The sequence below is a fragment of the Manduca sexta genome, chromosome 8 (assembly GCF_014839805.1).
Source record: "Manduca sexta isolate Smith_Timp_Sample1 chromosome 8, JHU_Msex_v1.0, whole genome shotgun sequence".
Taxonomy (NCBI): domain Eukaryota; kingdom Metazoa; phylum Arthropoda; class Insecta; order Lepidoptera; family Sphingidae; genus Manduca; species Manduca sexta.
This window is the reverse complement of record NC_051122.1, coordinates 409,171-421,975: the sequence shown is the minus strand read 5'-3', so window position 1 is coordinate 421,975 and position 12,805 is coordinate 409,171. Positions and strand designations below refer to the sequence as shown.

At 34.6% G+C, this 12,805-nt stretch overlaps 1 protein-coding gene across 1 annotated transcript in view; it reads left to right on the top strand.

The window, feature by feature from the left end:
- Window positions 1-11,281, top strand: part of LOC115446453 — a 69,565-nt gene extending 58,284 nt beyond the window's left edge. The window contains exons 2-4 of the mRNA XM_030173123.2: window positions 8,139-8,293; window positions 9,424-9,614; window positions 10,746-11,281. Of these exons, the coding sequence (XP_030028983.2) occupies window positions 8,139-8,293; window positions 9,424-9,614; window positions 10,746-10,928 (529 nt within the window). The 3' untranslated portion in view covers window positions 10,929-11,281. The remainder of the gene's footprint in view (window positions 1-8,138; window positions 8,294-9,423; window positions 9,615-10,745) is intronic.
- Window positions 11,282-12,805: the final 1,524 nt, after the last annotated feature.

Below are 12,805 nucleotides of genomic sequence, written 5' to 3'. Positions count from 1 at the left end.
GCCAGGGGCCTTATTCTCTATCCCGCACGTTATTTAAACAGTGCGTAACAAACAGCAGTAACACAACGCATCATGTTTAGGACTATAGAAATTTGGCTTACAGAATACCATTCCACGCACATTTCTCGAAGATAACATGACACGGCCGCGTTACGCGTTTACACTATCATACAGAATAAGGGCCCAGTTGTCCAAACAATTAAGGAATATATTACTAAGGCATCGTCGTCTGGTATGATTAAAAGAAACAGTACCCAAGTCTGAAGATTTATTTATATAAAAAGTATCCTAACTAAAAGCGGGAATGTCCGTTTTGGAGGCGTTTTATTGCTGGCATAGGTGTAAGAAATAACTCGTTTTTATGATTTCTACAAACCTTTTAAAAACCTTCCATGAAAGCTTCTAAACGACGTTTGTAGATTTGATGTGTAGGTGGTAGAGTTGATGTATTTTTATTTACTAGAATGATATATTATGTTTTATATAAATTAAAACCTGAAGTAAACAATTTTAGGAGAAAAATTCTATAGGAATGTTTTATACAGATTTAAAAAAATCATCGTACGGTTTTAGATTTTTGTGTATTGCCTATGTAGGCAAACGAGCAAGCGGCCCGCCTGATGATAAGGGCTCAGCTAAGCCACTGGATACCGGGAGGTGAGAATTTTTTTTAAGCCTCGTTTAAGGAACAACTTATAGCACTCCAAGAACAACGATGTAGGAACTTCATTCTATAACTTGCATGTCCGCGGCAAAAAAATCGTTAAAACGCAACTAATGATCTTAAATCGTGAAATCATTTAAAAATAGAATGTAATTAATGTCAGTTGTATAGATACAGCAGTTAAATAGATCCATTTTATATTATAGACAAAAAATATTTGATGTATAAGTTATATCTATTGAAAACACACCCCTTGTAAATCCTCAGTAAGATTAGTACCAATTAATATATTGGAAGAAACAAACACTTGGCAAGGTACCTAAAATATTACCCCGGTTTTGTCTAGCATTTTCTACTTGCGGCATTACATCGGATATATATTGTTTCTTAAACGTGCGAGCGCACAACACAAGGCCTACATAAAATATTCAGAATATTAAGTTCTAGAATTTTCCAAACGATAGGATTCAGAGAACTGGCGCAGTGGGGTATCGTTAATATGGGAGACAGTTGTTCAGGAATCGTCAGATAGCTATTGTAGTCAAGTATACGATATTCAGTATGATAAACTGATTCTTATCACCAATAGAGAACACATGGATCGCTCACCTTCTAATAATATAAATGAAAAGTAAAGATGTTGTCAAAAGGCAGAATGCGCTGGCTTGATTTTATTGTAATATGGCATAAACATAGATTATGTCCTGGATAAAACTACAGGCTACCTTTCATCCCATACAACAGTCAGTAACACTTTTGTTGTGACAAAGAGTCACACACTCAAAGGTCTTTATACCTAATAGTTGATGTCTCATCCTCTGCCAATGACCGTCTTGAGTTGAAGTTCGTAACTCGTTAGAGGGTTGCCCCCAGCTTGGTCACTAAATTTTCAAGGGTTGCGAGCGCCTAAAGCACTCACCCAAAAGACCGGTGTGTTTATATAAGCCGACCCTGGTCAGGTTAAAAATAGTCTTTGTAATTATCACCAGGCACGTAAACTTAGGCTTCACCTAAAATTTGCCAGACGGGCCTGTCAAATGTCTTACACGGGCGAAATCGCGACCAACAATTGTTAGAAGAAACAGTATGTATTTTTAGTCGAGGAATCTATTTAAACACACGGCAGTTTATGCTTACATGTAACTAATAAAAATATATGCCATAAAATAATGACAACTGAGATGAGTAAACTTCCAAAATGAAATCGAAAAAAGGTTCCCAACGTGTGGTTAACGAGCACTAGCCAGTGAGAACTATCTTATCGCTCATTAGTCTGAATATGACATTTAAGTTTAATCAGTATTCCCTTCATATTTCAAAAAGGCTAAGGCAAAAATGCCAACTGCTAAAATACTCAAAAAATAAGGTCATATTTAATACAGAGGCGAGAATCGAACACAGAATATCCACTTAAACATCAACCTAAACATCAATCATCCTCAACTACCCTTACATACTGTATAAATAAATCGGCTTTTCATGCGTACAAGCATTATTGTTACAAAATTGCAGTATTAAACGTTTCTAGCATGGCGCGGACGACGCGAGAATTTGTGAATGCAAATAATAAAGTAGGGGAAGCTGTTAGAGCGCTGGCGAGGTGCCCGAGTCAGATGCAGGCCGCCTACCCAATGCACTCCTAATCATCTTAATTATTGCCTTCCACTCTATGATTTAAGAGATTTATGTTAAGANTTCACGAGTGGATTAACTTTTAAAAGGTTTTCACGAGAACTACTTAGAATAAAATCTGACATAAAACATTTTTACATTTGGTAAAGCGTTTTGGAATTTTCTCATGAATTCAGTGAAATTAAATTCAAAACAGATTTTGCTTATAGAAGTTATGTTTTACTTAGAATACCTGTGAACTAACTATGTTACAATCATATATTGATATAAGAGAACTATTATATTTTTAATGAAAAAATTTTATATATTTATGTATATAATTCATTTGAGCATTTTTAGAATAGCTGAATAATTAGGAAGTTATTGTCTGTTACAAACAGGTCGAATGATTCAATATTTCACTGGCTTACTATTATAAGCTTCTATGTTATATATTATGAGATACAAATTGAATTATGTATATCACATCAATGCATGAAATTTTAAATGAAAATATCCAAAAATCTCGAACGTTAAATAAAGAGAAATCGTGGTTTATTCAAATTTTTACCCACATGAAAATTATAGTCTCATTCTTGCAACATAAATATAAAAAACATACAACCTTGTAATAGGGAACCATCGATTCATAGCAAAAAAAAATGTTAATGAAAATGAATGTCAATTCATTGACACAAAATAATTTAAACATTTATCATGGTTTATTGTAGAGTGAGCAAGAGAGTCAACTGTTGTAATGTGATTACTGGGGAATCATCGATGCCTTGCTGTTACAATACACATAACATGCCTTTTATTCTCGAAAGGGTAGAAATTAAGCCAGAACAGGCAGACTTTGGGAACTGAGTAGAAAATTCTGACATCACTGCGCAACACGGGATTCGAACCCAAAACATCAGAGCCGTTGTCGTACTGCGGAGGCAATACAACTACACCACTGAGGCAATGAAAACAATGTTAAGTTGAAATTAACTTTAGTTAAGAGATAACGATAGTAAATCTACCATTAACCATTAGTTTATAACATCGTTCCCTAACATCCGTGACTACGCGCGGCCGAACTTTGCTCTCTGAACGTAAGTCTGTTAACGGAAGATTAGCCTGGGGAACATATTGGCTAACTTCGATTCATTAATAAGTGAATACTAGTAATTTAACAGATCTATGTCAGCAAACGGCTCTCGCTTCGAAGTGGACGATAACCTAGATGAGAATCATTGTTAGGAACTAACCTAAGAATTGAAATAAAATTATTTTTCGGATTTTATCGCGCTAATATTCGCGGAAACATATGAAATCCAATCAGACTTCTCCAAAACGAATTTCAAGTGTATGTGAAGTCTACCAACCCTTTACTAGGTCACCGTGATGTACTAAGGCTTAAATCCTCAGTAGTAGAGGAAGCTCGCTTAGCAATGGGCAGTATATAAAACGTAGGGCTGGTACAGTAATAATTACTTATAATCAATCAGTTTATTTCTTAACACAATATTACTGTATTGTATTTAGAAGATTATTATTACATCGACTACATGAATAAAAATACATCATAGACCATTGTTTGAGACTGGTGTCTGAGCTAGGCCGGGCCTGTGGACACAATACGCGCTCTATAATAAGGCTTAGTTACAATCCGTATTATTATCATCCTGGACCGATATATGTTACCTTTACACATAGTTAGTAATAAGCAAAGATATTATTCTGTAGTGTTTCGAAGTATAATTATTAAACACCTCTTTCAGAATAAAGCTCGTCTTAATAACAAAATAATTAAGGATAAGCTACATTGATATTTACGTGTGTCACGGGAATATAACCTTATGTACTACATAATAAGGTTATTTTTCTGTGACACGCGTAATGTCATGTAGCTGTCAGGTTTGCCGGCAAACCAGAGAGGACCCACGAGATGATCTCTTCGGGGCTAAAAGGGATCTTCGTATTTTTGCAATTGAATGATGGGACGAGTATGCCGCTCGCCTGATAGTAAGCGATGTGACCGTTTATAAACTGATCAATCTCAACAGTAGCAATCCCATACAAAACTTTGAATTACAAAAACTGCGTGGCTACTCCACTGCGATCGTCACCCTAAAATGTTAATGACTGCATGTTTAATCATGTAGCAATAATATAAAGGCAAATTTCAATTACACTAGTCAAAACACAACTCTTCATTAAAACACAAATAAATCTAGTTCCAAAACTACACATCAAGTCTGTATATCCTGCACGCAATATCAATACATTATTGTGGAACGTTGTCGATTCCTAGTTCAGGGAAACTCATCACGCATTCCGCGCGTACTTGCCTAATAACATTTTATTACATCGTTCCGAAATAAAGAAGTTTCTCATATCCGTTATTTTTGGCATCCTTCCGTTTCTGGATGATTTCTCTCCCATCAATAATCAATATTTGATGATATTATGATCACTTTTTGTCATATTTCGCGCATTAGAGAGGTTATGATTATTAAAACCTTGGGTCCTTGTTTCCTGGAACTACAGGATGTTATACGGCCTAACATTGTCTCAAGATGTGTCAGATTTGTTTTTTTACAGCTTATTAGACCGTCGGCTTTGCTATCTGGAATCAATAAAATGTTGAAAACCAAATCTAGATATAAATACAAGCTTATCGGACTGGCGGCATTCTCATCCAGCATTCAGATGTTGAAAAACAAGATCTAGATATAAATACAACATCCATGACACACTGAACAATTATATTCTACATTGCGAAATAGATTTATTTCGATTGAAAATAAATTCCACTTGGGTACACGCTTTCTTCGTATCGCCGATGGTAAGTGGCAACTCTCCAAGTTTTAATTTTCTCTTTTTCTTTATTCCATTTAGGTATTTCTCTCGAAATGTTTGTTTACGTAAGTTTAATTCTCATATCTAATTTATATGAGGATTAAGAAAACATGTTTTGTGCTACGATAATAGTAGGTTACTGCTATAAGTCAGTTCGTTTAACAGCGCATACTGAGCTGGTAACTCCTTTTACCATACATATTGTAACAAACTAATAGTCTTATAAAAATTTCGCAAAGCTATGCTTAATTAAAACACAAATCCAGTTAATCAGCTGTAAGTAAAAACCCGCCATCTTGCCTCTTAATAAGGTTGAAACTAGGAAATCGGTGATGTTTTTGACAGCTATTTAAGCAATTCTTGACCACCTCTTAACGCTAAAATAAGTTTATAAGTAAGACTGTAAATGTTAGTCTTGTTAATTGCGTGTGTTTTTATACATTTTTGTTGTTGCTTTTATATGTGTAGAAAAATAAGTCGTTTTAATTGAATATTTTTATCGAAGTTCCGCGAAATCGTTTTCATTATTTATTTGAATAATGTCTGTTACTTGCTTAGTACCTAATGTATTATCTGAAAATAGTAATTTATTAACTATTATGCGTTCTCGTACGTTAAGTAGACATTATAATCTCTTTGTTATGTTATTTAATTTACAACGTAAATGTGAATGACTGCTCCTAATATTTTGTACAAAATTTATATCATATTTGAATTGAAAATTCGTATTTCTTCAATAATTTCTAAGAAATTCAACACTAAAACAGGAATATAACGCCAACCAAATACCAAACCGAGGAAATTTCTCTATAAATTTTAATTTAGCAGCCAATATTCAAATAGTTCAGGTGGATAGTTGAACTCTCTAACAAGATGGAATGGTAGACCTTTAAGTTCCATCCGCTAACAACACAATTATAGAAGTTCAAGTGCTGTTTAGCAGCAGAAATACAGACAGAATAATCACGTTTGAAATTTGCACCACTATAACAATATAAGAGTTAGTTCGAACTTGGAAATAGCTTCTCTCGTGTCGGTAAAAGCGTTGTGGTACCTTTTAATTGAATTTCAAAAGAAACTTCTTAGTTCAGTGTTGTAAAACACTGGCCTTTACACAGTTTCGCTTTGAACATCTTACGGTGACGTCAGCCTAATTATATTTTTTACGCTTTCAGTACTTTGTAGTAATAAAATGAAATATAAAAACCGGGCTGTAAATTTGGGCTAAATTAAAGTGGTGTCATTAACTTAAAAATTGTAAGTAGCTGTGGAATAAAACTTAAAATGGATAGTTAAAGTATGTAAGGAAAAGGGTTTAAAATTATGAAATTATTATAATATATTAGTATGCTCTGTGTATGTCATCTAGATATTACGTATTTGTTTAAATTTACCCATAAAGGAATACCTAGACTTATTTCAAAACAGCTTCTTTACTGAATAAGGCGAATTTTGCAAATAAGCATTGTAAAGCCTGTTTCCTATAAGGACCCACCATTCATGTTTTAGGTATTTTGAAGTGTATAAAATACTGCGATTTTGTATTAATTTCATTTCTTTATTTTAAAGGCTTTTAGTACTTTATTATTACATTTCGTAATTTGTAGTAATATATTGCAATTTATCAAAGGTTTTTCTTTATACATTTTCATGAAACGATTTTATGAAGGTTTTAAAGTAAAGCCTTCAAGGGTTCCGTTCCGTTATAATTAAAAATATTAATTTTCGAGTAATAATTAATGTATAATTATATCAGTGTATAAAAGCCGGTCTGGTTCGAAATTATTTGTGTCCCAGAGCATATAGGTTGGTTTTGGGAAATGTAATATTCCCTAGGGATAAATAACTTCCTGCACTCAATTAAAACTGGAAACTATAGTTGGAAAAATATTCGGGCATAATTTGAGCTTAAATTTTCGGAAACACTAATTAGTAATCATAGTTCCCTAGTTTTCAATCGCGGTTTTGCTTACGCCGAAGTCCTTTTCCAGAAGTCTTATTGTTTGCTATGGAGATAAAAAATTGCTTGATAAAAAATGACAAGTAAATATAGACCTCACAACATTTTAAAATATTATTTTTCTATAGTATGGCATAATTTAAATTTGGAATACCATAGAATACTAATTACCGTAACCGCATTCGTCGCGTCGCTAAAATCATCATTAAAAAGTTTCTTCACCTCCGTTCCATATTCAAAAAACCTCAACTATTGAAAATATTAAAGCTAAACGTTATATTAATTAGAAATCTGTGGACAAGAAGGCAGCAAGTTTAAATAGCGGCGTACGCTCCGTAGTCAAAGCAGAAAACTCTTTCGGTACAAGAAATTATTCATTAGCTTTTGCGGCAACAAGCCGTGAGGCGGCTGTTACAATGCGCCCAACATAATTACATTTATACGTATACCGGCTGCGGATCTGCTTCTGTTTATGAAGTTGTGAGCATTGGCTTTAAAGGATTTATGCCGCTTCGGCAAAGGGTTGAAGTATAAGTTTTGATTGCAGATACTGATAATAAGATTTTATTTGATAAGTTTTCTAATGATTCTTCGATAAAACTGATTATTCTTTATCGTTATTATCTTCACATATGCTGGTTATTCTTTTATCAAAATTTTCCGACTTCTGATGATTATGTGATAAATATTAACAATGTTGATTGAATATAGTGATTAACAATAAATATACCTATACAATAACACACATATCACGCCTTTATCCGCAAAGGGGTAGCCAGAGGTGTTACCAAGGCACTTAGTTTTCGCCTGTGTGTTCCGTCCCATGATGTACTGCATAAATTATACCAGAAAATCGACATTAGCTCCAAACATCTTATCCACATATATAGTATTTAATATTCATATTCTCATAAAAAATCCATTACACAGCTAACCACAAGAGCGATAAGTTTTCTACACAACTCGAAATGCTGAAACAAAACTGTTTAACTTTGTTTTTACTTTGTAATCTCAAAATAATTATATCAAAGTCTTGCGATACGTATAACGGTACAGAAAACAATTTGAGAAAACATCCCGCGTATTCCCGTTAATTTATTTTAAACGTCAGTATGGATTTATTTTAGCTACTGATAGCAATCTGCCAGCAAATTGGTCATGTCGTTGGGGCAGCGGTGAAATACCATTCGTGTTTAATTTTTATTCATTAAGTAAGTACACAGTATTGATTGTTAACACAGGTGGTTTAACAATGGATATTTTTATCCACAATTTTTATTGTATGATTGGTTAATTAAATACACAGACATACACACTCGCCCATTATCCCCAAAGGGGTGTGCAGTGGTACAACTGGTGCACACATTTTCCGCTATGTGTATCCCGTCTCATGGTGTTATAGTGAGTCTATCGCCATATCGGCCACAAATTCAGACTGCGGGCTAATACTGAATAAAAAAACCCAATATCACTTTCCCCGATCCAGTGATAGATCCCGGGACCTCACCACTACAATATCGTAATACAATTACGCTACGGAGGTGGCATTTGTTGTTCCTAAAGATATTTTTTATGAAGGTTTACTACTGCAGTAAGTTCTTTAGGTACGGTTTCTATTTTATCAGGTCACGCAGAGATATATTTTCAAAGTTAGTTGCCTACTTAGATTCCATTTTCCTCAACCAAACACTCGCCGAGAATTTTAAAACAGCCTATGTATTATTTATACAGAGTATATAGAGTGCCACAAAGGTGTTCAACCTCAAGCTAACCTCAACTGTACGTGATATACTGTACTCCGCGAATAACGAAATTCGGAGCACTGACCCTACTTACGCGGTGGAGTTGGTACCAAATTACTAATGACACCCCCCCCCCCCCCTTAGGTTATTATTGTGCGCTCGGTCTCCACACCGAATGCACGCACGTGCATGGGGGGACATTTGTCGCGGCCTAGGCATACAGTTCAGTGTGTATACCTCTTGGTTGGATAACACATTGAGGCCTATGAGGGACTCGCGAACATTTCTTCTCCCACTTCATTCCGCTCATCCTAATATTTTCCTTTTCCTTCCCCTTCACTTCCCCCCATATTTCTCCTCTTCCTCTCTTCCTCCAGGGCCCTGCCGTCGCTAAGCCGGGCGGAATCAGTATACTGTTCGCAGGTTTTCCTCGGTGATGACTGCAGGGTCTGCACTTAAAAAAAAACTACTAATGACTATGTTTCAGGGTCAGGAGAGGAGTACAGTACTAAAAAAACTACCTACACCTCTCAAATCATTTGAATTCGCTGTGGGTGGTTTCGTAAGCACCTAAATAGTATTTATAATTATCTTCTCAGGTTTGAAACGTCTTATAAGTCTGGTCCATAAAGGTCATAGTTACATAGAAGAAAGGTCCTGTTTAGTGTTTAAAGAGTCGAATTCAATGGATTTAAATCAAGACCAAAATAACACTTACTTGTACTACAGCTACTCTGGAGTTCTTGAGAACTGTTGCTTGCCTTTCTTCACGAAGCCTGTGGGAAGACGGGTTCGTTTGTTTATTATCAAAAATTACTAATCGACGCTCATATATTCATCATGCTAACACCACAATCTTACTAACCTTTTTTTCTACCACCTTCCTAGTCTATATGATTAATTTCATTGCGGGTTAAGACTAATTAGTGCTTTCAGAAACTCGCCAAGCTTCACCTCTCAGTGTCATACGTGCCACTGCCTGGCTTACAGGAGTTCCAGTGGTGGGTATGAAGGCGGGATAATCTTGTTACCTTCTTTCAAAGTCTTAGTAGGTAAACGAGGGATAGCGACACTGCTGTATACGACGCCATACAGGTGGCTAGCAGTCAGGATCGATGGTGTGACATCATGTGTCATAGTGAGAGGTCGTGACCCTCAGAACTGAAGAAAACCACGCAAGTAAAAGGTAAATGAGCAAGTGGGGCGCCTGATGGTAAGCGGCTCCCATCGTCCATAGGCTATAGTAATGCTGCTACCTATCATAATTTATCAGAGTCAACTTCCCCAAAGTTCGGCGACTAATCAATAGTTCCTCTAGCATTGCCAATGTGTATGGACAGAGGTGAGGATTTATCTTCAGATAAGCCAATTAATTACTCGTATGTCCGTTAGTTGATAAACATTCGTTTCACTTAAGGACTTTAGTAGGTTTATAAGGACGAGAGGAACACTGTAATACCATTGAATCTGGAACTTAAACTGATCTTGAATAATAATTTCTGTCATATGGCAATCGGGTTAACGAACTCAAGGCGCGCTATAAAAATTCAAACGATGTTTTAGTTATCTAGAACCTGAGGTAAATAAACTCATTATAAGTCCATTGATACATTAGATGTAAATATATTATTTTTAACTAGTACTAGGTATTGCTTGCCGCTCTGCGTGAAAAGATGTCGAACAAATTAGAATTGACTGAGAGTCAGTTGGATTATTTGATGTCATCAACATTCATCGTCATATTTTAACCAATTTACATAAAACATTAATAAATCATACACATAAACCTTCCTCTTGAATCACTCCGTCTATTAGTGAAAATCGTTTGAAAATCGGTTTTGCAGTTTTGGGGACATTGTTTTATAATATGTAACAAAATTGGCGTTATAAATATATAATTTTGATCTTTAAATCATTGCAGCTAGTGCTTATAACCCCATTATGTTCGCTGCCAGCGGAGGTGGCGCATGCGACACTTCACGGCCTCGGTCTTCGTCATCCGAAGAACGAACCATTCGCAGAGTACAGGACTAAATCTGTCCTGTTTCCTCACCACTGCCCGGACTATGTACGAAAGATAAAAATGTTTAATTCTAAAGTATAGACTAGTAAGAAATTTTTATAAAAAAAATATTCGCAGTTTTTATATGCGCGTGTTTTAAAACGTAATTTTATTTCTGCATCTGTCAATACTTATATATTTAATGGCCAGTTTCCTTAATTATAGTTATCTTGGCCTATATTGCGGGGCTGGCGTTGTGATATCCAATGCCTTTTTAATCAACAAAAAAAACGGAGGAGGTTCTCATTTTGACACGTATATTTTATTATGTTAGACCGCGCATAATATTTTAGCTGAAATTAGCTTAAATTTACGCTGAAACTAGGTATTGGGCTTCGATCAGACGGAGCGAGTTTTCGGGCGAGAATAGAACGCGTTTATTGTTAGCAATAATTGCCATGAAACTATCTACCCATTTACGACACAGGCGGAACTAAAAACACACATTCGGGAATTTTCGAATTTCGATTTGGAGGGTTGTTTCAAGATGCCTTTCTATAAACGTAAACACTAAGAGAAAACCAACAAATATGTATGAGAGTCTATCGCTCGGGTAACGTTAGCGTTAACGATTATAGAAAAGCATATTAGCTACGGTACCAGATGTATTTTCACTCAAGAGAGACCAGCTACCTAGTAAATAATAATATTTTCCATTCTCATATTTCCCACATGCATACATACTTCATATGAACGATGTATCAAAACGTCCTGCAGTTTAAAGTTGCAATGCTTTGCTCTTTTACGAACGATGCTCATCGTAGAACCACTAAAACGTAACTTAGTAACTCGTTGGAACTTAAATGGTTTAAAAGTTGCGCGACTAGCGAAGTAATTTGCTTCATTAAAATATTTTGTTTCAAATTAGAGTTGCTAAAATGAAAATATTATTTTGCAGTTTCTTTTAGTAAGTTTTAATCCTTCGACGTTGGATAAAACGTGATTATAGTATTAAGATCTATGATAGTGAATCTCAAATATCGTTAACTGACTAATAAAATTAGACGTGAATGTCATTGGAGCCAACAATAATGTTTAAAAATCGTTAAATCTTATCACCTAATTAATAAATAAATTTGTGTTTTTTATCCAAACTTTTTTCTGACTTTCAAATTGTGCACAAAGTCATTAGAATTTAAATAGATATTTAAGTATCAGACTAATTTAAATGGTATAATTGAATGTTAACTGATTCTGAATATTTAAATAATATGCAATATTTTTAAAACTTTATCAAAATAAAAGGTTTTGTTAAATAGGTGAATACTGAGAGTGATATTTGAATAAACTTCGAATAGCGTGAATAGCGTTTTTTATCAAATTTAAAATATAAAAATAAATAAAAGCAGTATGTAGGTTCGGTTGCATTTTCGTTGTAGTCCTTGGTAGCTTACATACTTATACATTTTTTCTGAAGTACCTACTCGCACAAATAGACGAAGCAGTGACAAGCTAAGCAAGATAAATAAAATAAGAATAAATATAATAAGGTCTTTACAATCACAATGTCTTCAATTTATTATATCGTTCTGGTTTCCAATTTCCTTTATAAAAATTCTAAAATAACATAAAATTGCAAACACAATTCAATTTAACATGCACAACAATAGAAAGCCATTTTCTTATGTATTGAAATTTAACAGCGTGTTTTATATCGAGTCGTTCTTGAGCACACTAGACCTGAAAGAAAAATCTAATTCTGTATGAATATTTTTCCTGTACAAACAATTTGATTTGATTTAATTTCGGTTTATTTTGACGAGTAAGGCTATGTCGACAAAAGGGCGTATAATAGTCATAACAAACAATAAAGAAAATAAGGACTTATTCAGATGTTTTTTAAATGAACTACATACTTTTTATCGCGCACTTTTCTATGTAAAATCATTTACACAGTATAGTTCTGAACTACATTGCGT